Source organism: Caretta caretta, chromosome 6 (assembly GCF_965140235.1).
Source record: "Caretta caretta isolate rCarCar2 chromosome 6, rCarCar1.hap1, whole genome shotgun sequence".
Classification (NCBI taxonomy): Eukaryota; Metazoa; Chordata; order Testudines; family Cheloniidae; genus Caretta; species Caretta caretta.
Window position 1 is genome coordinate 32,656,245 of NC_134211.1, and position 26,430 is coordinate 32,682,674.

The window sequence follows — 26,430 nt, forward strand, 5'->3', positions numbered from 1 at the left end:
ACTCCTTTTCTTTTTGCAAAAACAGACTAACACGGCTGCTACTCTGAAATCTTCTACTAAGCATCTTCTGAAACAAAGAGGTTTGCATAGTACACTCTTAGGCCTCAGTGCTACAAACTGTTCAAATAAAAATTAAAAGCTTGGGGAAGGCTTAACTCCTAGGTTTCTGCTATTTTATTGTTGATATGTTGCAGGCAATATATCCACTAAACCACCCACTAATGACCTTTCTATCTTTTTCATCTAATTATTTTGCTTTCCAGGTTTCTAGGAGTATGTTTATTGGAGTGTCTGAAATTCACAAAGTCTCCTTGATATTACTCTAAACCTACCTATATTTGTCTCAACGAGGTGGGGAAACTTATTGTGAGTGTAAACAGCTCTTTTTAAAAAAAGTAAAATTGAAACAAACAAAATTCATTTCAAAGATCTTATTGCAATCTGATATACAGCGAAATAAGATAAAGTTCCAACATTGTTACTTTACAACAATATGCTGCATGCTATTTAGCACATTTGGAAGCAAACAATCACAAAGGGACTCATGTCCTGTTAACAGGGTAAATGACTCATGTCACTACTGCAGAGAATAAATTCCAGGAAGATTTACAAAACTACTTTTTAGATTATTCAGGCCAGAAACCTATTACATATTTTCAATGGCTGCAAGTGTAAGTCTTGTAAAAACAGATCACTGGAGTATTCAGGGCACAACCAAATAAACTGTAATAGCAGCTTAAACTTTATTTAGACTTTAATTCGACATTTGGCACAGTAACAAACACAGAAAGAATAAAGTACCAAAATACAAAACTCATGGCATATACGTTTCATCAAATATATTCCCTATTTAGTGAAAGACATTTGTACAACACATTGGCAGAATCATACAGTGCAGTCCAACTCTCCTATATATTGAGCGGTCTTATATAAAATACTGTATGTACAGGAGAGTACTCAGGGCCGTCTTTAGGATTTATGGGGCCCTACTCAGTATTATTAAACTGGTGCCCCTATGCCCGACAGCAGCCTGAGCTCGCAGCCCTGGGGGGAGAAGGGGGAGGAAGGACGAGGCAGCAAAGGATAACGAGACGCCTGGCCCACCTCAGTGGCGGACAGTCGGAGTTCCCTGCAGAGACCCCTGTACCTTCTCCCTCACACAGAATGGATATGCAGAAGATACCTAATTAAAAGCACTAAACTTGGGAATAAAAAATGTCAGTCACAGGTTTTTTGATATGCCCTGAAGTTTGTCAGACATTTATTTGCAAAATCTTCGTAGTGAGGGTGAGCCAGCTGCTTTGCTGAATACAACATTAAATATTATGGAATACATGATGCAACTCTTCTCTGTTTTACATTTTCTTAATCAGTATTTCTAAGCTGATTTTATATTTTAAATGTACTCTCAAGCCTTCATAAAGTAATCATTCCAGATTACTATATATTTAACTCACTGAAATAAAGATATTATTTTAAATTAATCAGTCACAGAAGTTTAGTGTGTTCATTACAATGTTCATTGCTTTTAGAAAAAGGGAACACTAATTTACTTTGTGTGATCTCCATAACAATAGACATGTTTATGAAATTTCACCAATTTTAAAAAATATGTTTCTAAAGATTTTAGGCATAACAAATGATTTTATATCTTACTAAGGTACTGATTTTGCTGGAGGGTTTTCTTAAAACTAGTTAGGGTGACCAGATGTCCTGATTTTATAGGGACAGTCCCAATTTTGGGGTCTTTTTCTTATGTAGGCTCCTATTACCCCCCACCCCCTGTCCCGATTTTTCACACTTGCTGTCTGGTCACCCTAAAACTAGTTCATCAGATAGCCAGAACTAAAGAAAGGAAAACTCTTTGTCCAGCTATCTGGAAGGAAAGGGGTGTTGTCCCTTTAAGGGCTTTCTTCAATGGGGGTTGGGGGGAGAAGGGATGAAGGGAGAAAGGGATGGACAGAAAGGACAGGAAAACTTTGGAAGCAAGGTTTTTTTACTATAGTAATTAAAATGTGTATTTTAGATAAGGGTGGTCTTTTGAAGGATTTATTTAAAAAACGGTATGTCTGAAGATCCAAGCATTTAAGGCTAAAGATGATTGTGCATCTAAAAAATCTGTGCAAGGATTTTTTTAGAGATGTGATTTTATAATCTTCACCAACTCACTAATGAAATATTTTTAAAGCACATTTTAAACTAAGATCCTGTAGACTAACATGTTCTGAGTAAATATTACAGTAAAGCACAACTGTTTTTGTCAGTAAATTCAGAAACTGGGGGTTGTCAAGTGCCTGATAAAAGGCTTCATTACCCCTTGAATGGCTCTTTAACAGTTTCAGTGTTGTGCTAATAGGTCTGGCAGGCTGGAAGGCTTTTTCACTTTTAACTGCTAGATCTCCTCCTGAGGAAGACTCACCAGGCTGCAGCACCCAGCTGTGGGAGCCTGCCTGAAGGGTCAGAACAGGGATAGAAAAGCAAGAAGGGTGGACATTAAGACCCAGTGGTGCCCCAAATTTTCAGGTGCTCTACACAGCTGCGTATGCCTAAGGACGGCCCTGAGAGTACTGCACCATATCACTGAAATAGAAAATAGCCCAAAACACTAATAATCCAAATTTGATAGCAGTATAAATACCCAAGACTAAAAATGGATAGTTTCAAATCCACTGCAAGAGACCAAGCTCCAAGTTGGTAAAATACAGGCACCCATGTGGTAAAGTTAGACCTGCTATTGTAGTCATAGGACAGCAGTATACAGCGATCAATGTTATTGTGAACAGATCCCCTAAACTCAGGACAAACCTATACCATGGGTCAAACTCTGCAGGTCATGCTCTGAGCCTGATCTAATTCCCAATGAAGTCAAGGAGAGCCCTTAGTCCTTATTCCAACAAAATTCCCACTAGGCCAATTCCTAACTGGTGCTGAGTCCCATTTGAGTTCAGTGGGTGCTGCAGAAACTAAGTCTAGCAGGATTTTACCAGCTGAAACCCTGATCAGGCAAAGAACTTAATAAGCACATGTATCTTTAAGTACATGAGTAGTCTAATTGATTTCAGTAGGACTAACGCATGTTTAAATTAAGTACATGCTTAAGTACCTTGCTGAATTGGTACCTAAGTGCTTTTGGTACCTGAGTTAGGCTTAGTAATGGCTGCAGGATTCAGCCCCATGGTTACACAGCATAAGAAGCAGTACAAAGAGCCTCTTTGAAAATCTAGCTGTGTTGACACCTGTTATGCCAAACACTCTGACTCAATAACATAAGGAAGGATATTAGCTGACTTGATTGGCTAGCAAAGTTCTTAGCTTTGAAAGAAGCCCCTCAGCTGGTGATAGTAAATAATTCCCATTAGCCTTTAAAAACATATAGAGGATCATTGTAAAATGCATCCGATGAAGTGAGCTGTAGCTCACGAAAGCTTCTGCTCAAATAAATTTGTTAGTCTCTGAGGTGCCACAAGTCCTCCTTTTCTTTTTGTAAAAGGTCAGATTCTTTCAAGTGGTGCAGTGGATTTCTTTTGTTATACAGGTAGGCTCTCTGTGAAGTAGTGGCATCATCATTAAAATAAGATAGCAAAAAAGGCCAAATGCTGGTCCCAATGAAAACTCCCAGTTTCCTTCAGGGGGATCAGGTTTGGTCTTGCACTTTAAGACTTCCTGGGGAATTTGCAGATAGATATAAAAGTAGTGCATTAAAGATAATGATGCTGAAGTATAGGAGTTTAAAGTCCACCCAGCTATCTAACTGCTGGTGCTCCAAGGGTAGTTTCAAGCTCAAGCTAGAGCTGTTATGCTGGCATAGGCTCAGGGAGTAGCACTTGGGTGGGGAGACAAGTAAAGGCGCTCAGAGTGAATTTGGATCACAATGTCCTACACCACTAAGGCTTGGTTCACGACTGAATCTAGTAGGCCAAATTGTCTATCAGCATCACGGCTGCTTTTTAAACTGTAAAACTTTGTGCTTGTGACTCAACATACAAATCTAGCAGGATGGAGAATTTTTGATAATTGCTGTTATTGAACTATGAATAGTTCTGGTCATAGTCTTCTGGTAAATAGAAGTCCTGAAGACAAATTTGATCAGTGAATAATCATATGATTGTTCTTCTCATAGACTCCACAGTCACATCCTTAATAACATGGCAATAACGTTATGGCTACTAGGGTCATTTTTTTTTACCAATATGTGGTATTCATGTTGATATTTTAATATGAGTGGCTTCCTTTTATGGCTATTTAAACCTGGTGGTGTCAATTTAGTGAATATAAATAGTAGCTATTGAAAAAATCATTAGTAAAAATCTAATTCTGGTAGCTTCTAATCACAGATAGCCTCAAATGAAATAATTGTGTTTGCTATAAAAAGTACTATTCTCATCGTTAGAGTAAACTCATCAGGTTTGTCAAACCATTCATAATCAGTGGTGCACTATATTCGAGTCTAGAAAATAAGCATATGTTTCTATCTCAAAAACAAGACAACATTGCTAAGTTACTGGCTACGGAATATGATTGAATTTAGCTTTACAGCTGTAGCCTAGCATAGGTGTTATCCATGATACACGTTGCTATTTCATGTGGAGCAGCTGTGCAGTTTTTCTTCGATGTCAGGGTTTCTCATTTGTGGGTGTTTCAATCTTTATTCCTCAGAAGAGCTGAAATGGGAAGAAAAAAAGAATGTAATACAACTGGAGTTTCTGTAAGGTCTGGGGCTATTTTCTGCAGCCACATTAGGAGAGCAGGAGTACTTGTGGCACCTTAGAGACTAACCAATTTATTTGAGCATAAGCTTTCGTGAGCTACAGCTCACTTCATCGGATGCATACTGTGGAAACTGCAGAAGACATTATATACACAGAGACCATGAAACAATACCTCCTCCCACCCCACTCTCCTGCTGGTAATAGCTTATCCAAAGTGACCACTCTCCTTACAATAAAAGAAAAGGAGTACTTGTGGCACCTTAGAGACTAACCAATTTATTTGAGCATGAGCTTTCGTGAGCTACAGCTCACTTCATCGGATGCATACCGTGGAAGTGAGCTCACGAAAGCTCATGCTCAAATAAATTGGTTAGTCTCTAAGGTGCCACAAGTACTCCTTTTCTTTTTGCGAATACAGACTAACACGGCTGTTCCTCTGAAACCTCTCCTTACAATGTGTATGAAAATCAAGGTGGGCCATTTCCAGCACAAATCCAGGTTTTCTCACCCCCCACCCCCATACACACACAAACTCACTCTCCTGCTGGTAAGAGTTCATCCAAAGTCACCACTCTCCCTACAATGTGTGTGATAATCAAGGTGGGCCATTTCCAGCACAAATCCAGGTTTTCTCACACACCCCCCACACACACAAACTCACTCTCCTGCTGGTAATAGCTCATCCAAACTGACCACTCTCCTTACAATGTGTATGATAATCAAGGTGGGCCATTTCCACCTTGATTTCCAATGGCCCACCTTGGTGGCCCACCTTAGCCTCTAAGGTGCCACAAGTACTCCTTTTCTTTTTGCGAATACAGACTAACATGGCTGTTACTCTGAAACCTGTCATTAGGAGAGCAGCAGCCAAGAGCCAAGAAGCAAAAAGTCAACTCCTCACATTTCTTCTAAATTACATCAGAACAACCTAATTAATATTGGACTGTTAAGAAGCCGCCCCCCCTAGTAGTACCCACCATCACAGATAAGTGAGGAATCTCTTAAGCTGTTTAAGGAAAACGTTGTCTGGCAAGGAATCACTTATCAACAGTTGTGATTGTAAAAGCTATACTTCTATTGTTTTGTCTTTATGGTCCCTACTTCTCTATTGTTCAGCTGTATGGTCTCTGTCTGGTTCTTTGATTGTTTCTGTCTGTTCCATAACTAATTTTGAAAAATTTAAATCAACCAAGGTGGTAGGATATGATTGGTTAAAGAATTATTTTGCAATATGTTAGGATTGGTCAAAGAATTATTATGTAATATTTTAGTAAAATGATTGGTTAAGGTATAGCTAAGCAGGACTCAAATTTCACTATATAAACTAGGGTCAAAGAAGGAGACCAGCAGTGGGGAAAGAAGAAGAAGAAGGAGGAGGAGGAGGAAAGAGCTGAAAGAAGAAAGAACTACACACCCCACAAGACACACCTTAAAATCAGAGCTGCTAAGAATCCTCTGCATGACCGTAACATGCGGCAAGCAACCAGAACCCAGATGTAACTGACCTTGCGTGGCCAATAGGGAAAGTCTGCCTGCGTGATCAGGACTGGTGAGCATAGCATTGTATGCTTAGCACAGGCGCTGAATTTCCAATGTGCCGGGGGGGTGCTCGACCCCCAGCTCTGCATCAGACCCTGTCCCCACTCCACCCCTTCCCCCAAGTCCCCACCTCGCCTCTTCCCACCCCTGGAACACCTCTGAGCACACCACATCCTCGGTCCTCCCGCTTTCCCCCCAGAGTCTCTGGCACACCGTAAAACTGCTGATTGCGGCGGGAGGGAGGCACTAGGGGATGGTGGGGACTCATGGGGGGGGGCTGCTAGTGACCATTTTTTCCCTATGGGTGCTCCAGCCCTGGAGCAGCCACGGAGTCGGTGCCTAGCATGTGTGTTTTGCTTGGTAATTAATAAATAGAGAATAAGGATATTTCTGTGTAAGGTTCTTTCACTGGTAAAAAGATCCTGCAAACCTGTAGAAGAGTATGCCTTGAGTCCAAAGGAAGGGTAAGGGTTGGTACTTAAATGGACCAGATTATGCCAAGCCCTAGGAAGTGGGTATGGGTGGCCCTGAGTCCTAGGAACTGGGTAAGGGTAGGTGCCTTTCGCTCGGAGTCCTAGGAACTGGGAAACGATGGGTGCACTGGAGTCTGCGCATTACATTTTGGCTGAGTAAAAATGGCAAGACTGGACCCTAGTCAGTACTAAGAGATAGTATTGTTTAGCAATATTAGCACCTCTTACTGTTGCCAGTTCTAACAGACTACAACCTTAGCTTCTGCCATATTCACATATGTCTTGAAGGAAAAGGGAAAAGCACGCTGTTTTTACCTTGTAGATTGAAAGGGTCAGATGAATGATATTCCTAATCCCAAATTTCCATTCTAACCCAGGTAGCCAAAGGGCAGCATTCTGCACTCAGCCGAGCTACGGTAGTAAATTTGTTGGGAGTGAACAGGAGTTTTTGAGTATGCCAGGGGTGCGGCACTGTCTGGTATCATCATGATAAAACATAAGATTTGGAAAGGATGGTAGTGGAGGGAGTCTCAGAAATGCCAGAGACTTGCATACAGATGTTGCCATTAAAAAGTCAACATTGGACCACAGTCACCCCCCAGTCAGTACTTCTCTTTGCTTAGAATGGAAAATAACAGCAGTATCTCACAGACAGTTGTGTGTCACCTGCTGGTAAACATTGACTTTTAATGGCAACCACTGTATATACATGTGCCCAGACTCCCTAATCTCGTTGTTAGTACATGGGCCTACTTTTTGGGCATGTTGCCGTATGAAAGCAAATAGAAGTAGTTGAAGTCCTGTTTATTTCTCATTGCCACTAGGGCGGGGTGGTGGGGGTGGTGAGGGGAGCTTGGCTGCCAGTGGAGTTGGTGCCTATGGTGGACCGCAGGAAATAACTCCACGGGCCGCATGTTTGAGACCCCTCACTGGGCTATATTTATTGGGGTCATCTTTAACATAACAGGGCCTTGAACTAGTTGAAGTCCGTAGGTATTACTAGAATACACATAATTATTGATAACAACAGGCTGCTAAAAGACACCTGAACAACACTATGAAAACTTACAATACTGTTATGTCACGGGTCAGCAGGTGGTCCTCTCTCACATAGTTCTTCCCAGTTCTTTTCCTTAGCAATAAGCAAATGTTCAGCTTTGGGAAGACATGCTGTGTTGCTATAAATTTTTGTTGTAAAGAGTGGTGATCTTGAGAGAAGGAGCTGTGTGAGCTGCAGGCGAGTTTGGTCTCTGCTTTGGTCTCTGATTAGAGTCCATATTTGAGGTAGAGAAGCTCTCTAGTAACCAGACATTGATGTAACACTCAAAGAGAGATATAATGTGGCCTAATGGACAGGACACCAGACTAGGACTCAAGAAATCTGGGTTCTAGCTGTAGCTCTGGTTACCTTAGGAAACTTCATCCTTCTACGTCTCATTTTCCCATCTGAAAAGCGGGATAATGATACTCCTTTGTAAAGTGCTTTGAGATCTTTGATGGGAAGAGCTATGCAAGAACTAGGTGTTGTTATTATTCCTGGAAGAAGGAATTGCCCTGCATGCTCCTTGACTGCCTCTATTCAGGACTGGTGTGTGTAAATAAAGCAAGTGACACTTAGAATATACCCAGACTCCAAGTCACTGATTTCTCCTCCACTGGGGATGGCCTCGGACCATCAGCTAACTCAGCAGAGAGGCACCATTGGTGACAGGATAGCATGAGGGGAAGGGGTACCAACACTACCTTGAAGTGCTTCACAACATTTCTGCACTGTGGGCTATTAAGAGTTTTGTGTGTATTCATTTCCCTTGTATTTAAAGTCCTTTCCAGAAAAAATATTTCTCAGGGAACATTCTCAAAGCAGAGTGTCAGGAGTCAGGCAGATGACCCCCATTAACCTCAAAAAGAGCCAAGTAGCTAAGTCAATCCCCTCTGTGTATCTCTTTGAAAATGACCCTCTACTGTTTGAGGGTAGCTTACAAAAACATGACAAGAATCACCCGAAAACAATCCAGTGGCCCGATTCAAAGCCCTCTGACATCGATGAAAAGATTTCCTTTTCTATCAATGGGCTTTGGATCAGGTCCAGTTTGATGACTGCTTTAGCTAGATCTGCATTCCAGGCTAAAAGGAAAACACACACCATGAGATTCCAGCACAGCTTTAGAATTACATACTTACTCCTCTCCATTTGTGGAGATGTTATTATCAACAAATGGAATTTCTTCTCTCTCTGTCTTCCCCAGTACAAGGTGATGCTTTTCCATATTTATGACACACTAAAATAATAATAAATACAAATGTAAGAGGGGAAATAAAAAACCCATAATGATCCTCTCCACAATAGTAAAAGAACAAGAGGGTACACACAAGAGAAATCCTACCTTCAGAGATTTCAAGGTCTGGAGCCCAAGGGAAAAGTTTTTCTCATTGTCTTCTGCTAAAAAAAATAAATAAATAAAATCAGGTTCTGAATTAACAATGGTCTATTGTATTCTTTGCAAATATCTCCACTTTTTATGGAAAGACATTCAGCTAAATACAGATCAGTTACTAAAGGGACTGAATGAGCCCAGAGGGATCAGAAGTAGACTACAGAGCTTTTCACCTCTGACCCAAAGAGGGTAGTGACTGAAAGTCATTACTGCCTGATCAGGTCCTGGTGTGAAATGAGTTTGGTGACTTCCATCCAATTCCTAGTGATCAGATTTTCACAACACAAAATAATCATCTTTTTTGGCAGTCCCAACAGAGGCGCCAAGGATAGAATACGCCGTGGAGACGAAACTGTTTCCAGGTCAGGGACAAGATATGTTATTGGCAGGGAAGTACAGGGAATCTTACATGCTGATGCCTTTATGATACCTGCTCTGTGGATCAACAGACAGACTTGCGCTGTTGATCCAGCAATAAATTCACTTTAAAACAATAAGAGAAAAAAATACTTTCATTCTTATATTAAAGATCTCTATTTTAAAATGGTCAAACAGCTTCACATTTGTTGTTGATGTGCACAAATGAACCCACTACCTACTTCATGGCACACTGAAATAGATATGAGATCAGCTTATAATTCATTACACGCCCTCAAGGAGCTGTCACCATGCATCCATCTTGTCCTGAGGTTCTGTCCGTGTGGCGTGCTCTATCCACAGCTCTGCTTTTCTTAACTGAGTCTGGTTCTGACTTGCAACCAAAAGCAATTTAGAAAAGGCAAAAATCCATGTGCCTGCCCCCAAGTAATTGTTCTCTCCTTTGCTGCAGGCCACATTCAGCCCTTGGTTACAAATGTGCAACCCCACTGACGTTAATCTGGCCCTGACTAAGGGACAAAAGGGGCCAGATCTTGCCTTCTTCTCAGCTTCCTGTGTACTGCTATAGTGGCACAAAGGGGGCAGAAACCAGCTGCATCTCACCTGTGGATGTAGATCCAGCATAGCTGGCTCCTACCGACTCCCTTCTTTGCAGCCCTCAAAATAGGTGGTATTTAAGGAACAGGAAGGGTAATGGAGGGAGTGTGGCCAGAGTACTGCACTCCTGTCCTCTACTGGCAGACAGCTCCTCGGGCATTCTTTCCAGCTCATGGAGTTTACAGCAGCACCCAGTCTGCTCTAAACATTTCCAGGGTCAGCATAAAGCCAGTCTGAAGATATCATATCTACAGCACTGGAAAGATACTGCCCAACCACTTACCTGTGACAACTGCAGAACAGTCCACGTGGATAGTTCCCACTGTAACAGCTAAATGCTCTATCTGGCCAATCACTTTCATATTGCGTGGTAATGAAATCTTCTCTCCTTCAGTCTTGTATGTTTTGATATGCTCCTTTAACCTGTACATTGAAATCAGTAACTGTATTTAACAGTGGCTGCTCAGCTGAGATGGCAGTAAAACTCTATTCTTTGAGCTCTCAGTTCATTCCTATTAAGTGATTATCATCTGAAGCTTCTTTATTAGTAACCTGTCTGTGATGATACAGTATCCTGACCTGATCCTACTCCTGTTTAAGTCAATGACAAAAGTCCCATTGGTTTCTATGGGGCGGGATCAAGCCCAAAATGAAGAAATTGTTTTGGGTTGTATTTCACAGCTTATTTTTCTGAAGGAGCCTGTTCTTTAGAGTTCTCTCTCATTTCCCCAGGACAGAAGAATCTGTTAATCCGAAGCTGTCTTCTAGTAACAATGTTCCAAAGTCAGCGCCGGTGTTCGCTGCTTTGAATTCAAGGCAGTTGAACTACTACCACCGCATCATCATTTGGCCAAAAATTTCTCCAGACTATCTTACAGCTAGGAGAGTATATGTGATTTTTGTTCATTAGGAGATGATGACAAATTACTTCCCTGGAAGTGGTAACATATAAATAAAATATCCAGCAGAAGAGGAAAGGCTTGTCAATGATGTATTATATTTCAACAAGGTATTTTCCCTAGCTCACTACATTCCAGAGACTATTCTGATAACATGTATGGATTATTTAGGTGCATTTTTTCACATTTTATATTGAACTGAAATTAAGTAGAAATTCAAACACAAAGCAATAATTCCTGCCTGGGATAATCCAGATTCATTTTTGATTGTTGTAAGGTGGTTTTCCCCCCCACAAATCTGCTTTGCAAGAGCAGTCATCCCTAGAGGAACCAACCCTGAACAAGGCACTTTGAGGCTGGGTCCATTAAAAGCGCCATTTTCCTGTCCCAGAGAACTGTCTTGCCGAGCGAAGGACCAACAAGTTTCAATTTCTTAATTCTGTTGATTTCCATTTTTTTGTAAATCTTTCCATGTGTTCTGGTTTACCAGGCACATTAAAGACAGTGAAGTGGAATACTTTCCCCCGAGTTTCCTTTTACATCTGAACTGAATAGAATGGCAAAACTCCTTTAGCTGATTTCATTACCATTTAACATTCTGATTAATTATTGTGATTGCTCAGAGTGAAGCAGGTGATTACCAATAATATTTCTACCAAATGCACATGACTGAGCATCACAAAGTGATGACCTCACCATCTAAATTGATAATCCACTCAGGAGAAGTATAAACACAATATTAGGAAATCCTGTTTTCCACCAGCACTCACATGATATTAAGCAGCACTCTGCCTGGCTGCACCAGGAATTATTAGACAATGGGGCAAATTCAGCCCCAAAGGGACTCTCTTCAAAGAAGGCTATTGTCTAATTTCCATAATTAATTATGAGATGATGGGTTATATTTAGATCTGTATTTATCAATTTATTTCTGTCTGGGCTGTCTTATAGGAGGTGTGGGTGTTCAGGTATACTGAGTGCAGTGTAAAAGCCTAGACAGACAGAGCTTATAGTAAAATGTAGAGTAAAGAGATGCCTTGGGTCTTGCCCCGATGCCAACAGATATCTCAGCTGGGGATGCAAAGCTTTTTTATGGAGCTGGCAAGTGTGTGGCTTCTCTGCTACCTCAGCGTGTAGACATCATTGCCTGGCTGAGTTATGACCAAATGATTCATCAGATGGTGAATAATGTAGCTAAAAGAACAGGAATTCAGGCTCACAGTCCCATGATGCACAAAAAGATCATACAGCCTGAGCCTCCCAAGAGGTGCCAGGCACCCTAAACTCCCACTGACTTCACTGGGGCGGAAGGGGGATTAGTATCTTGCAGTGTCAGGACCAAAGAGCCTGATTTTCAGAGAAGCTGAGCACATACAGCTCCCATGGACTTCAGTTGGAGTTCTGGGGAACCAGCAGTTCTGAAAATCTGGCCCATGGGATGCAGAAGGCTCCCGGAGCTGTTTTATTGTCCCTCTAAGAAGGTCACGGCCAGAGGAGGACATTGAAATTTGCTGTTTAATATTCAATGTTAAGGGTTCGTTATATAGAAAAAAGTAGCTCAATTTATTTGCCAGGAATTCCATGTCTCTCTGTGATGTTAGGTAAAATCACTGGCCTAGATCCTCTGCTGCACCCAGTCTCTACTGGGAACAGCAACGCAGGTGGGGAAAGGCATCAGGGAGCCACTTGTCGCTCCTTGATCTTCAGACTGGCTTTATGCTGACCCTGGAAATGTTTAGAGCAGACTGGGTGCTGCTGTAAACTCCATGAGCTGGAAAGAATGCCCGAGGAGCTGTCTGCCAGTAGAGGACAGGAGTGCAGTACTCTGGCCACACTCCCTCCATTACCCTTCCTGTTCCTTAAATACCACCTATTTTGAGGACTGCAAAGAAGGGAGTCGGTAGGAGCCAGCTATGCTGGATCTACATCCACAGGTGAGATGCAGCTGGTTTCTGCCCCCTTTGTGCCACTATAGCAGTACACAGGAAGCTGAGAAGAAGGCAAGATCTGGCCCCTTTTGTCCCTTAGTCAGGGCCAGATTAACGTCAGTGGGGTTGCACATTTGTAACCAAGGGCTGAATGTGGCCTGCAGCAAAGGAGAGAACAATTACTTGGGGGCAGGCACATGGATTTTTGCCTTTTCTAAATTGCTTTTGGTTGCAAGTCAGAACCAGACTCAGTTAAGAAAAGCAGAGCTGTGGATAGAGCACGCCACACGGACAGAACCTCAGGACAAGATGGATGCATGGTGACAGCTCCTTAAGGGCGTGTAATGAATGTGTTCATGTATGTTCAGTCAGACAGAAAATCGGCCTGAAAGCAAGCTTGAAAAGCCATAACCAGCAAAAGGAGGTACTTAAATGATGATAAAGTGGGATCCTTCTTCTCATCTCTGCAGAGCGAGCCCATTAATACCCCTCACTGCCAGGCATGGAGGATTTGTTAGAAGATCACTTCAGGCTAATTAAATTGATCTCTTACCTAACATGTAAGGAAAGTATTTAGGGTGGCACAAGGCGTAAGTGTAAAAAGATGAAGAAAAGAAAGGGAGAATTCAGTGTGAATATCAAGAACATTCTGATGGTGAGATCTCTTAGGCAGTGAAGGAGTTAGGAGTCCAGTGGGTGGAGTCCTTTCCTGGGACCTTTAAAACCAGACTGCTCAAAGTAATACTAGACAATGTACTATAAGCACCTTCTTGTACTGGCAGAGAAATGGATGAGGTCTCTTCATAGGTATTTTCAATCTCTGATTTCAATGGCCGCATGAAATACAAAAGCCTATATTCAATAACCCTAATTTTTTCAGTGTCGATCCATGTATCATCTAAGTCATTTTGAAGTAAACTCTGCTGCTGCATTCTGCTGCAGCACAAGAGCCTCTGTGGATGCCAGAACTGAATGGGTGCGATGTCTGATTTAAACTAACCAAAGCTATTGTATTAATCACACTGCAGCACAACCTCCCAATATCTCAGGTCACTGCAAACATAAACTGAAATGGCCCAAAAGGCTGGCTGAGAGAAAGAATGGTCTTTTGGTCAAAGCACTAGCAAGAAACTCAGGTCCAGGTTCAAGCTTTCAGCTCTGCCTTAGGTTTCCTGAGTGACCTGAAGACCTCTGTGCCTCAGTTCCTCATCTGTAAAATGGGGTTAATAATACTCTTTATTTATTTATTTATTTATTTATTTTTAGACTAACTCCTTCAGGGGAGGGATCATTTCTTACTATGTGTGTCAGTATAACACCTGGCACAGTGGGGTCCGGATCTCAATTGGTGCCTTGAGGTGCTACTGTAGTACAAATAAATATAGGGAGGCAGTGACTGCTTTAATTTTGAATTTCCTGATATAGGGCCCAATACTACACATGGCTGTAAGTCTGTACTCTAATATTTAAACGCATTTCCTCTCTCTTTGACAGAGAGGGGTTTTGACACTGAAGCCAACGGGAAGTTTCCCATTGACTTCAGTAGGAGCAGAAATTGGCCCATATATTGACCTAAGTCAGCTCATTAGACTTTCTCTTTGACGGCTGGGACTGTTTTTTCTAAGGGGATTGAAAATAGTACAAGAATCAAGTCTGACATGTAAATGGACAAGAACAGACACATCGGGCGCCATTCTGGTCTGGTGTGTAAAGGCTCACTGTGGAGAGATACTGAGCATTGTCAACTTCCATTGGCTTCACTGGGAGTTGAGAATTCTTCTCTCCTCTCAGGAGTGCTCAGCACCTTCCAGGACTGAGTCCTAAATGCATAATCATCACTTGTCAGTGTCGGATGCTTGTGATTACTTCCTTGTTCATAGCAGGTGCAGCTGCTTTGCAGCCATTAAAGACTTGTGCAAATAAATAACAGACTTTACGGAAAATGGTCATTATTTACCTAGTGGTGTGTGCGTAGGGAACAATTACAATTGTTTGCATAATCATGGTAAACTGATCTTGAAACCTCAGTGTTGCTGGGGGGGAAATATCAACACCAATGGCTTTACCCTGCTCCATTCAAGTCAATGGGAGTTTTGCCATACATTATTGTAAGTCAGTCTTCTAATATTGTTAAACCTATTTCCTTTCTTTTTGATGGGGAGAAATTTTGCTACTGATGTCAGTGGGCACAAGAACAGGCCCCTAAATACCGTTTCAGAAATAATGTGGAAATTCTGAAAGCTTTCCTTGTTTGTACAGAAGCAATGATACCATGTATGAGTACTCAACATGCTGCCTTGTACCGTGCGTTAGGTTTAAACAGGCCACTTACCCCAGCCTATCCACACATGCAGACGATATGAGATTATACTGACAACTGGTGTCAATCACAGCTTTCAAGTCCTTTCCAGCACACTGCAAGGAGAAAACAAGAGCGTTGGAAAGGAACAACAGAATGTAAGAAAGAAATCCAATGTTAGTTGCATCTGTGCTAAGGTCCACGTACATGGAACACAGCACTCCTACAGCACCTGCTATGTCACCACTGAGGTTTCAGTGTTCCAGCACTTTCTTTTCTATTTCCCTCAGGCTCTCAACTGTGGCTTAGCGCACGTGAGGATTTCATACTAATGTTTAAATGAAACTCCTCTACAGAATAATGAAAATGTAGGGTTGGATCCTGTGAGGTGCTGAGCACCTGCAACTTCCATTGAACCTTTATCTGTAGCTATTGGGCCAATCAGATATCTAAAAAAATAGTCCCTATTGTGGTGTCCTGGGATTGCCCTTTCCCCAAAGGTCTCAGATCCCATTCCTTGGCTGGCATAGCCTCTCGATAGAGTGATAAAGTCATTGTGCTGACTGGAGGCCACATGCTGGCAATCAAAACTTCCCTATCCCCTTAAAAGTTACAGGCCTGGTTCCTCAGCTGATCCTAACCAATGTCACTATACGGACTTCAGTGGAGCTACGTTACAGCATCTGAGGATCTGGACATATATACAGCACTGAGCATCCTGTTGGCTCTATAAATAAGCATCTTCTGCTAGATCCAATATTAGATGGCAGGAAGTGGGAGCCTTATGGAAAGAGAGATGGGACCTGAGGGGACTAAGATACAGGGGACACTGGAGGTAGGGGGGTTTAATCACAAAACAAAATTATCCAAACTTTTAAAATAAATATACCCCAGATCTGCTATCCTATATGCTCCAATGTCAACGGGAATGGCAGTCAGGACATTCCCTGGAGCATTTCCACACAGACAGACCCTTGCCTGCCTAGAGAGGAAGGCTTTAGAGTTTGACACACACAGTTCTACCACACTCAGGCTGCCTTCACTGAAGGGAAGTTAGTGGTGATGATGATGATGATGATGATGATGATGGAAAGATTAATGTACTGGGCATCTCAGGAGCACAGGAACTCCAAAGCCCCAGGAGACTTATGTTTGGCTCACCCAGCATAACAGCTGCGTTTTTAAGTTACTGGAGCCTTTGCTTTGCAGAACTGCTATTATATCCATCATATGAGAGAGAACAGTTAGCTGGAAAGTAACAATGCATTTTTTCAGGGCTGTCAACATTGTCCATTTCCTTGTATGAAGGAAAACAGACAGCTGTCAAAAATAATATCCCATCAGCAAAAACATTGGGTGTCATAACACTAACCCTGGAATACAAGGAGCCTAGTTGTACCTTTATTATATGGGTGGGTTCAATTCCTCCTGCACTGCTGATAAAAGGATTTAGGAAAAGCTAGCGAAGACATGGAGGAAGCATTACCTGACAGCACACTAATATTAAGTCTTCTTCCTCCTTTTTCTTTGGGTTGTCTGGCTTGGTTTGATTCAGCTTATTGGTCTGTGCTGAGATGTCATTCTTTGGAGTCCATGTCCCTCGGTTGTTTCGTAATTTTGATAAATTTGTCTCCATTAAGCGTCTTTGCAGAATGTTATGTGGCTGCTTTAAAACAAAACAAAAAATAATAATACAATTATAAAATTATAATACTACTGTTGGGCTCCGTTGGTTGGTGATTTGAGTCTCAACAAGTCTTTTATATAGACAGCAAAGGCTAAATAACCTACCTGACTTCAGCTACATTCAATAGGAATTCCTAGACCAAAAGAAGTATAAATGTATTAGCCAAGGGAAAACTCCATGACATCAAAATAGTATTTGGAGAGCATTATTTCCCCTTCCAAGAGGATAGCCAAGTTGAGGGCATGATATTAACATTGGAATCAGAACAGACCTCAGAAAGACTTGAGAAGATATATTTGATTCTTCAACTATCTGGAAGTTTAACTGATAATAATTTGGCCTTTGACTAAGTGCCTTGTTTAATATGCAGAGGACTACGTGACCTACTGAGTCCCCCACATCAGGCCGCTTGAGAAGCTCTGCTCTCTACTACACTGGCCACGACAACCCTCCAGCCAAGCCAAAGAGAAACGTACCAGCAAGTGCTCAATATCTCTCAGAATTAGGCCCTCAACAGAGAGGAAGGATGGTCTTGTGGTTACAGCCCAAGACAGGGATGGCAGGACATCTGGGTTTAATTCCTGGCTTTGCCACAGGCTGCCTGTGTGACCAAGGCATTTAATGTCTCAGTTCTGCTTCTGTCAAATGGAGATGATAGCACTTCCTCTGCCTGTCTTGTCCCTTTAGAATGTAAACCTCTTAGGGCAGAGACAGTGTCTAGCACAAGGACACCTAGCTGGGGCCTAAACACTACTGTAAAATACGTGATCAGACGGAGGTACTTCATAAGCCAGCCTTTCTTGGAAATATCACAAAGTAGGTCACCTTTCTCCTCCCTCCTGAGGATTTGCTAACAAGTCACAGACCGCCTCCAGTGTACATACATTGCCTAACTATTAACCACTAAGCAGAACAGATAAAGTTCTGTCATTCATAGTTCTGACACTGTACAAGCCTGAGAACCATTGTTTCTGCTTGTTCAAAGTATCAGCCAAGCAGTCAAAGAGCAATTGAGTGTCTAGGTAGCTGAAGGAAGGAAAGTTTATTAAAGAAGAAGAAAATAAAAATATGACCAAATAACTATAAAATGAATTTGCTAAATGTCATCTTTCATCAGGTAGGTGAGGCTGCAACAGAATAGAACTGAGAAATAAACAAAGAAACCAAAGGAACCTTTGGATCCAAACATTCATATAAAGCAAATAGCAGGAAAATTACAAACAAGGCTCTAAATGTGACGCTTCAGCCTCTATAGTATTTTATGACAGGTTTCAGAGTAGCAGCTGTTTTAGTCTGTATTTGCAAAAAGAAAAGGAATACTTGTGGCACCTTAGAGACTAACCAATTTATGCAACACAAACATCCCCGCTCACATTTCTGGCCTGCCTGTCACATCTCGATCTCTAGAGAGCATCCAATCAAGCAAGCAGTTCTACCAAACAAAAGGCCCAGTTGTCCCCTCAATTCACACTGGGTTTGGGGGACATCCAGCATGCTAGTTCAACAGCACAATCTCCATTTACTGTGATCCTGGGGTGGGGAGCACAGCAAAGAATAGGCTCTGTGGATTGCAAAGGGACCAGCCAGGGAGGGCAGGTGGAATAGCTATACTACAGGAAAATCAAACCACACACACACACACACACACACACAAGTGCTGTGCTTGGGGGCAACAGATCAGAAGTCTCAGAGTACAGTTCTGGAGGGAATCATGCTCCCATGGGGGACAGGATGCCGTGTGAAGCCCTGGATCTGTAAGCGGATAGCCTTGGCTACTGATGCATAAGTCTGAACACCCTTACTATTTCTGGGGATGGAAACCCTATCCCAGATGAAACAATTGAGAGGTAACTGCAAAAACAAAAATCTCCAGAGTGCACTGTCCCCTATGCAGGGCAGAGAAAGGCCTGCTGGAAGGAATATGGCCCAGGGCTAAGCTCTGATGAGGTGCCAGAGGAATGAATGTACGTTTTTATTTCTTCACTTTTCGCTTCCCAATTTCCCCAACTGTATTTGGCTTCTAACTGCCCTTTATAGCCCTCTCACTTCTATATGTGGCCCCTCATGGAATCAATCCCCTTGGGAATAGCTACTGAATCTATTCCCTTTTGATGCCATAATGTAGGTCTCCCTTCACCAATCCCTTTCCATACACGGAAGCCCACTGTTGTTGAATGCTGCTGGTATATTTATTTGGAACTAAACGAGGCCCCTCCAAAATGTACATTTGTGCTCTCTTTGCCTCCAACTCCTCCTCCTGCTCCACCCGTGCCTCCCCTTAGACAGCCCCTTTGTGCTCTTCTGGCACGGTCATCTTCACACCTTCCCCCCTTCCGCTTGGACTCAACTACCTTTTCTCTGCATCAAACCCTGTCCCCTCTCCTTCAGATGCTCTTCTCCCTCACAGCCTTTCATGGACAGCATCTGCAAGACTCCATCCTTTCTTCATCACCGCAAGCCTGTACCATCAGCTAGTGTATCATCTCGATCTGAACTGTTTTGCCCGTGATTGAACTAGATTGCACTCTCCTGGAGACAAGGCCTGTGTCACTTTGTATCCTTTCACAGGATTTAGCATACTGAAGCACATGACAAATAATAAGGAGGATCAGGGAAATATTTTTAGTGCTGTTCTATCCCTGAGGCTAGAGTAGGAAAAAGCTAGGGAACTTAATTATAGAAATTTCCACCCTTGCCTAGCATCTTATTTACTCAACAGGGTCCAAATTACCCAACAGGTGCCTCTCCCCGGCCCAGCTCAGCCAGAACTGCTGCAGCTAGGGAGAGGCATCTCTCACCCAGTCCCAAGCTTCTCCATCGAGAGAGGGCTGAGGGGAGTCCTCTCTCCCTGCCGCAGCCCCGGGGAAGCCTGCCCCCCAAACCCTTCATCCCTGACCCAATCCTAGAGCCCATACCCCCAGCCCGAGCCCTCATGCCCCTGCACCCCAACCCTATGCCCCAGCCCTAAGCCCCCTCCTGCACCATGAACCTTTCATCCCCATCGACACCCCTCAGCCCTCACCCAAACCCTCTGCCCCAGCCCTGAGCCCCCTCCCCCACCCTAAACCCCTCAACTCCAGCCCTAATCCAGAGCCCTCACCCCCCCGCACCCCAACCCTCTGCCCAAGGCCTGAGCCCCCTCCCTCACCCTGAACCCCTCATCCCCGGCCTCACCCCAGAGCCTTCACCTCTAACCAGAGCCCTCATCCAACCCTCTGCCCCAGCCCTGAACCCCCTCCTGCACCCTAAACCCTTCATTCCCAGCCCCACTCCAGAGCCTGCACCCCTAGCCAGAGCGCTCATCTTCCCACACCCCAATCCTCTTCCCTAGCCCTAAGCCTCCTCCCACACCCCCAGCCAGAGCCCTCACCCCAACCCTCTGCCCCAGCCCTGAGCCCCCTCCCACACTCCGAACCCCTCGGCCCCACCCCCACCACACATCACCTCCATATTGGTGCACATAACAAAATTCATTCCGCACGTGGACATACAAAATTACAGGGAACACTGGTCCCAGCGCCACTCAGGTTTGGCCCGGCAGCAGAGGGGCAACTGGGCCAAACCTGAGTGGCGCTGCGACCCCCTCACGAGGTCACGATGCCCAGAGCAGGGAGCCACTGCTGCAAGGTGGGTGCAGGATGGGCTCGTTCTCCAGCTACTGCAGCCTCCCGTCTGCACCAGGCAGGATTAGGAGTGAGGTGGTGGAGGGGCCATATAGGTAATGGTGGATCACAAAAAAAGACAAAATGCAGCTGCTGGGTCAGCTTAGTGAAAAGTCTGGGAACCACTGCTCTGCTCCACATGCTGTTCTCAGGACTTTATGGTCAGGTGTGTGTGTGGTCAAGATACCAGTCTGTTGGTCAGCTTTCACAGATGGACTTTTGGTGCTAGCAAGGATTCTTGCTGTACGGTTGTTAAGAGAAGGAGAGAAGTCAGAGGGTAAAACTGAAGAGGCGGTGCACAATAACTTTTGGATTATGAGTCATAATTCAGCTGTTTGGGAAGAAAACCACCCAATTCATGAAGGTTTTCTGTCAATCTTCAGGCTTTCGATCAGAGAGATGATGACAATGTATTACTGGCAAATTAACGAATACTTATAACATTACATTTAAATATATCTGCCAAAATCCAATATGTGCTAAGATACAGTTAACTTTCTGTTATACAAATGAAAAGGAGGATACAAAAATAATTTGGATTCACTGGCTAGCAGCTGCCAGTAAATGGACATTTTTCACTGTATTTGATACTTGCTATTGAATAATGAAGGTCCAGATAAATGAGCTTTGACTGTATGTGAAGGGAAAAACACAGAGAAGAAATCCATATTCTTCTAACACACTTGCAGATATCAGATTAAAATCACTTCCACCTATTATTCAGTTTTCAGAGTAGCAGCCGTGTTAGTCTGTATCTGCAAAAAGAAAAGGAGGACTTGTGGCACCTTAGAGACTAACACATTTATTTGAGCATAAGCTTTCGTGAGCTACAGCTCACTTCATCGGATGCATTCAGTGGAAAATACAGTGGGGAGATTTATATACACAGAGAACATGAAACAATAGGTGTTATCATACACACTGTAAGGAGAGTTATCAGGTAACGTGAGCTATTACCAGCAGGGGCGGGGAGGGCAGGACCTTTTGTAGTGATAATCAAGGTGGGCCATTTCTAGCAGTTGACAAGAACATCTGAGGAACAGCCGGGGGGGGGGGGGGGGGGAATAAACATGGGGACATAGTTTTACTTTGTGTAATGACCCATCCACTCCCAGTCTTTATTCAAGCCTATTCAGTGATTTCCTGTAGGTAACACTATCATCTGTTAGAAGCAGGCCCATTCTGAGTTCATGCATGTTACAGGTGTTGGGATTCTTAAGGCACCTTAAGAAGGCAAAAGCAGCTTGAAAGATTTACAGGTTGGCAATAATTCAGGGTGCTAGTAATTTATTAAAGACACTAATAAACATTGCCCAGGGGGTGGTTTCACAGTCCTACAAGAAGTAATTTGGGCTAAAAGGAGTTAATTCAAACAAAAGAAAAATATTTGAGGAAGAATATCAAGAATTAAAACAGTTATTATTTGTGCATATCAAACTCCTCTATAAAGGAAGAAAGAGGCTGCTGCATCGTCAGTAGAAAGAAAAGGAGTACTTGTGGCACCTTAGAGACTAACACATTTATTTGAGCATAAGCTTTCGTGAGCTACAGCTCACTTCATCGGACGCAGTCAGTGGAAAATACAGTGGAAATCTCACGAAAGCTTACGCTCAAATAAATGTGTTAGTCTCTAAGGTGCCACAAGTCCTCCTTTTCTTTTTGCGAATACAAACTAACACGGCTGCTGCTTTGAAACCTGGCATCGTCAGTGTAAGTATTACAAAACAGTGTTATGTAATAAACATGGCCGGAAAAGCTTTCTGACAGCAGTCAAAATTAGGATGGCAAGACACTACTGACCTGACTTTCACATGTGCTCAGCACCTCTGAAAATCAGGCTCTATGAAAGGAGACTCAAAGACCTTGGCTTGTTTAGCCTGACCAAAAGAAGGCTGAGAGGAGATATGATTGCTCTCTATAAATATATCAGAGGGATAAATACCAGGGAGGGAGAGGAATTATTTAAGCTCAGTACCAATGTGGACACAAGAACAAATGGATATAAACTGGCTATCAGGAAGTTTAGACTTGAAATTAGACAAAGGTTTCTAACCATCAGAGGAGTGAAGCTTCCAAGACCTTCCAATAGCCTTCCAAGGGGAGCAGTGGAGGCAAAAGACATATCTGGCTTCAAGACGAAGCTTGATAAGTTTATGGAGGGGATGGTACGATGGGATAGCCTAAATTTGGCAATTAATTGACCTCTGACTATTAGCAGTAGATGTGCCCAATGGCCTGTGATGGGACACTAGATAGGGTGGGATCTGAGTTACTACAGAGAATTCTTTCCTGGGTGTCTGGCTGGTGAGTCTTGCCCACATGCTCAGGGTTTAGCTGATCGCCATATTTTGGGTCGGGAAGGAATTTTCCTCCAGAGCAGATTGGCAGAGGCCCTGGGGGTTTTTCACCTTCCTCTGCCACGTGGGGCAGCGGTCACTTGCTGGAGGATTCTGTGCACTTTGAAGTCTTTAAACCACAATTTGAGGACTTCAGTAGCTCAGACATAGGTCAGGGGTTTGTTACAGGAGTGCGTGGGTGAGATTCTGTGGCCTGCGTTGTGCAAGAGGTCAGACTAGACGATCACGATGGTCCCTTCTGACCTTAAAGTCTATGATTGATATGTTTGGTTACTGCCACTGTTCTCTTTCAGACCTGAAATGAGAATATTCTATTTTATTACACAATTTATAATAATTTAACCTATTGAGTTTTCAGCTGCTTGTATAAATGCCCTGGGCAAATATTCCACATCGTACTCCAGCTTCTGACTGGTGGACTTTGAAAGCCTTCTCCCGATCTCCTTGGCTTGGGAAGGTATCGAGATGACGACCCACTTTCTGAAAGTGGGGCAAATGCCAAAGTGGGTCTGGCTTCATGGGCTGTTTGTATTTCTTTAGCGTAGTGGAATATGTTTCATATACTTTCCCTCGCTGCATTATTTTCTGTTTTGCCTTATGATGAGCCTGGGTTGCTACTCGTTGTCCCTCCATCCAAAGCTCCTTATACTTGTGCTGAAAAACATCTATGATGGGGGTGGATGGGCGAGCTGGCATTCCATAGATCATGGCATCAGGGAGGCGCGGCGGGTCCCTTTTAAAGTGACGCTCTTCATCTTCCGCACGGCGGATGTCATGGGTTTGGCGGTACCGGTAGTGTTCCTTTGTTGTGACAAGACCAGCTATGACTGCTCCACGGTTCATGGCAACAAAATCACGCGGCAGTTCCTTTGTGGCCTTGCTAATGTGTTTCACTGAGTTCCAGTGGCCTATTGCTTCAGGAACTCCCCCATCGGTCCCATGAAGGGTTAGTCCATACACAAAATCAGATCCAGGCAGCCGGGTGCACCTTGGGCGAGTCTTTCCCAGCTCTGGCTTGAGGATGAGGTGGTTCTGGAGCATGGTGTCCCTCACTACTCCAACTCTCTCATTTTCCATCCCGGGTTGGAGCTCAGCTGTTCTCAAGGGCAGCAGGGGAGGGGGACAGATGACAGTAGCACTGTGCCTCTTTTTCAGCCTCTGAAAAGGTTTTGGACTCTTAGATGCTTCCATTGCTGATGAACGAGAAACTAGCATAGATAGTTGCTCCCACTCTCTCATCTGATGAGGACAACTCCACTTGTTAGTCCTGCTCGTGTAACTTGAGGCTCTGGTGACATCACAAACATACAATCTGTATTGTTATGATATATTAGGTCATCAACCCATGTATTTATTGCTTGCCATTCAGTCACCATTTACAGTAGTAAGAGGTAGATGGCTGTGGGTGAATTGTTAGTGCTTGCTGAAGAGAAGGAATGAAAGCCCCTGTTGAAGCCAGCATGACAGATATAGCGATGGTTTGGAATGAAGGGAGGAAATTTACCTATGTCAAAGGGAGTTCATTCCCACACTCTGGATGCTGCTAATCCAGCCCTGACAACAATGACTTGTCATGACTAGACAAGAATACTTCCAAAGAGCAATATTTTTCCTTCTTTTATATATCAAGTTATTACAATTGCTACTGTATGTATCAAAAAGATTTCCAGACCAGGATACCTCAAATGCCTCTAAAAGGCCTGAATCTTTCACCGGTTACACATTTCAAACACTGACAGGCACTGATAGACATGGCACTAGACACAGGAGTCAGCACACCTGGGTTTGATCCTTGGCTCTGCTGCTAACCTGCTCATTAAGAGCCACAGTCAGTTTCTCAGTGCCTTTATCTCCCATCCCCCCCTTTGTCTCTGTAGTCAGTTTAGACTGTAAACTCTTCAGGGCAGGGACTGTCTTTCAGTGCCTACCATTACAGGGGTCTAATCTCAGCTGGGGTTTCTAGACTCTATTGTAATACTAATAATAATACCACACAGTGTTAGGCTCTTTATAAATAATAACACAATTCAATGTTGACTTGAAAAGTACTTTCCAAGTCTGGACCCAAGTGTACCCCTTAGGCAAGAATTTCTAGTCACCCTGAGTTGTGCCCAAGTGTGAATTCTATAATGTCAGACAAATCTCTGTTATGCACAATGCAGAGAACACCAAACTCATTCCACTGGTTACTTATGTATAGATCTAAGGCAAAGTTTCCAAGCAAAAAGACCAGGTTAGAACGAAATTAATTTGCCAAAATAGTAAGAAAGTTCAGCTCCTTCAGTTAACCTAGTGTGAGATATTACAGCAGTCAGACATACTGTATGTTATATACTCCAAGATCTAGACTCAATGGGGAAGTGATATTCAACTTTTACATTACATGTTGGGAATTTTGTTCATTTACATCAGAACCTTAAATGTTCTATTTTATCTTTATTCCTATTCAAAGAAAGCAAGGAAGTTTTTATTTATTAGCTTTTAGAAGGAAGCCAGTTCTTCTGGAAATGGGAGGTGATACTATACTGTATACTGTACACCATTCTATACTGTACACCATTTACCAGATAACACGGATCACAAATATGTATTTATAGCCTGAATATGAAATCTCAATGAAAGGAAATTAAACTGCATAGACAGAAAACATTGAGCAAAGTTTAATGTCAACAATTTTACATTTTTTAAATACCAAAGGGATTCTATGTTTTACCAAATTTATACATATATATTATATGTGAAGCCATTTTGATGTACTCCAATACAAAGAAAGCATTCTGTACTGGTAAAATTGCATCTATTTTGTTTAAATTGTTTTGAGGTCTGAGATACAGACCTGTAAATGAGGTTAGTAGTGAAAAGGCTAACAACCTCATCAGGAGCAACTAAAATCATATTTCCACTTCCTTTTTCGATATACAAGAGCCTCATGGTCATGCTGATTTACCTCTGCTTCCACAGGCAACCAAGTTCATTATCCTCTTAACATAAAAACATATCTAAACAGCAACAAGAAGGGGGGTGGGGGAGGGAAGAGCAATGCATGCTAGCCTCCTAAATATAATTTTTTCCTCATGAATTAAAAAAAAATCTTACAGTGTCTTTGGAAGTCCCCAGTTTCTTCAGTCCATCCAGAGGTAACAGATCAGCTGAATCCTTGTGAATAAACTGCACTGCCTGCTTCATTCTCCTCTGTTGTCGGAGAGATGCAGCTTCCCTCATCTCCACTTCCTTCCGACTAGGCTCGGTGAGGATACCTGAATAGAACATCTTTCAGTCTGTGTGCCTCTCACTCTCTTTCTCTCTGAAGACGTTACACTCCTATATAAAAATGAGCAATGAAATTATCTATTGTCTGCACTTATAACTGAAGCCTCATGACGTTTGAGACCAGCAGGTACTCCAGCCAGTGCAATGTAGTAAAGGCGGGGTTAGGCACATTGCAATATGCTGCACAAACAACATGG

At 43.0% G+C, this 26,430-nt stretch overlaps 2 protein-coding genes across 4 annotated transcripts; both read right to left on the reverse strand.

Moving 5' to 3' along the window:
• Positions 1 to 416: 416 nt before the first annotated feature.
• On the reverse strand, positions 417 to 26,430 carry NRIP3 (nuclear receptor interacting protein 3). 3 transcript variants are annotated; one of them, XM_048855033.2, is made up of 7 exons: positions 26,060 to 26,430; positions 16,744 to 16,920; positions 15,291 to 15,373; positions 10,415 to 10,554; positions 9,106 to 9,161; positions 8,903 to 9,000; positions 417 to 4,661 (listed from the first exon to the last, which is right to left on the reverse strand). In XM_048855033.2, exons 1-7 carry the CDS (start codon positions 26,231 to 26,233, stop codon positions 4,646 to 4,648), a joined length of 744 nt encoding a protein of 247 aa, XP_048710990.1. In that variant the 5' UTR covers positions 26,234 to 26,430; the 3' UTR covers positions 417 to 4,645. The 3 variants fall into 3 exon arrangements, with proteins under 3 accessions (XP_048710990.1, XP_048710989.1, XP_048710987.1); XM_048855032.2 differs by having other exon boundaries at positions 9,106 to 9,158; positions 16,744 to 16,923; positions 26,060 to 26,424; XM_048855030.2 differs by having other exon boundaries at positions 16,744 to 16,923; positions 26,060 to 26,422.
• LOC125638835 (cilia- and flagella-associated protein 77-like) lies at positions 23,318 to 24,178 on the reverse strand. Its single transcript, XM_048855029.2, has one exon. The coding sequence runs from the start codon at positions 24,176 to 24,178 to the stop codon at positions 23,318 to 23,320; it is 861 nt and encodes a 286-aa protein (XP_048710986.2).

Excerpts from the sequence above, each read along its gene's own strand:
- LOC125638835 (XM_048855029.2), bottom strand. The coding sequence starts at position 24,178 with ATGCTAGTTTCTCGTTCATCAGCAATGGAAGCATCTAAGAGTCCAAAA.
- NRIP3 (XM_048855030.2), bottom strand. The coding sequence starts at position 26,233 with ATGTTCTATTCAGGTATCCTCACCGAGCCTAGTCGGAAGGAAGTGGAG. Across the intron at positions 15,374-16,743 it reads TAATATTAGTGTGCTGTCAG|TGTGCTGGAAAGGACTTGAA; the intron begins GTAATGCTTCCT and ends TTCTCCTTGCAG. Across the intron at positions 10,555-15,290 it reads GCATGTGTGGATAGGCTGGG|GTTAAAGGAGCATATCAAAA; the intron begins GTAAGTGGCCTG and ends TTCAATGTACAG.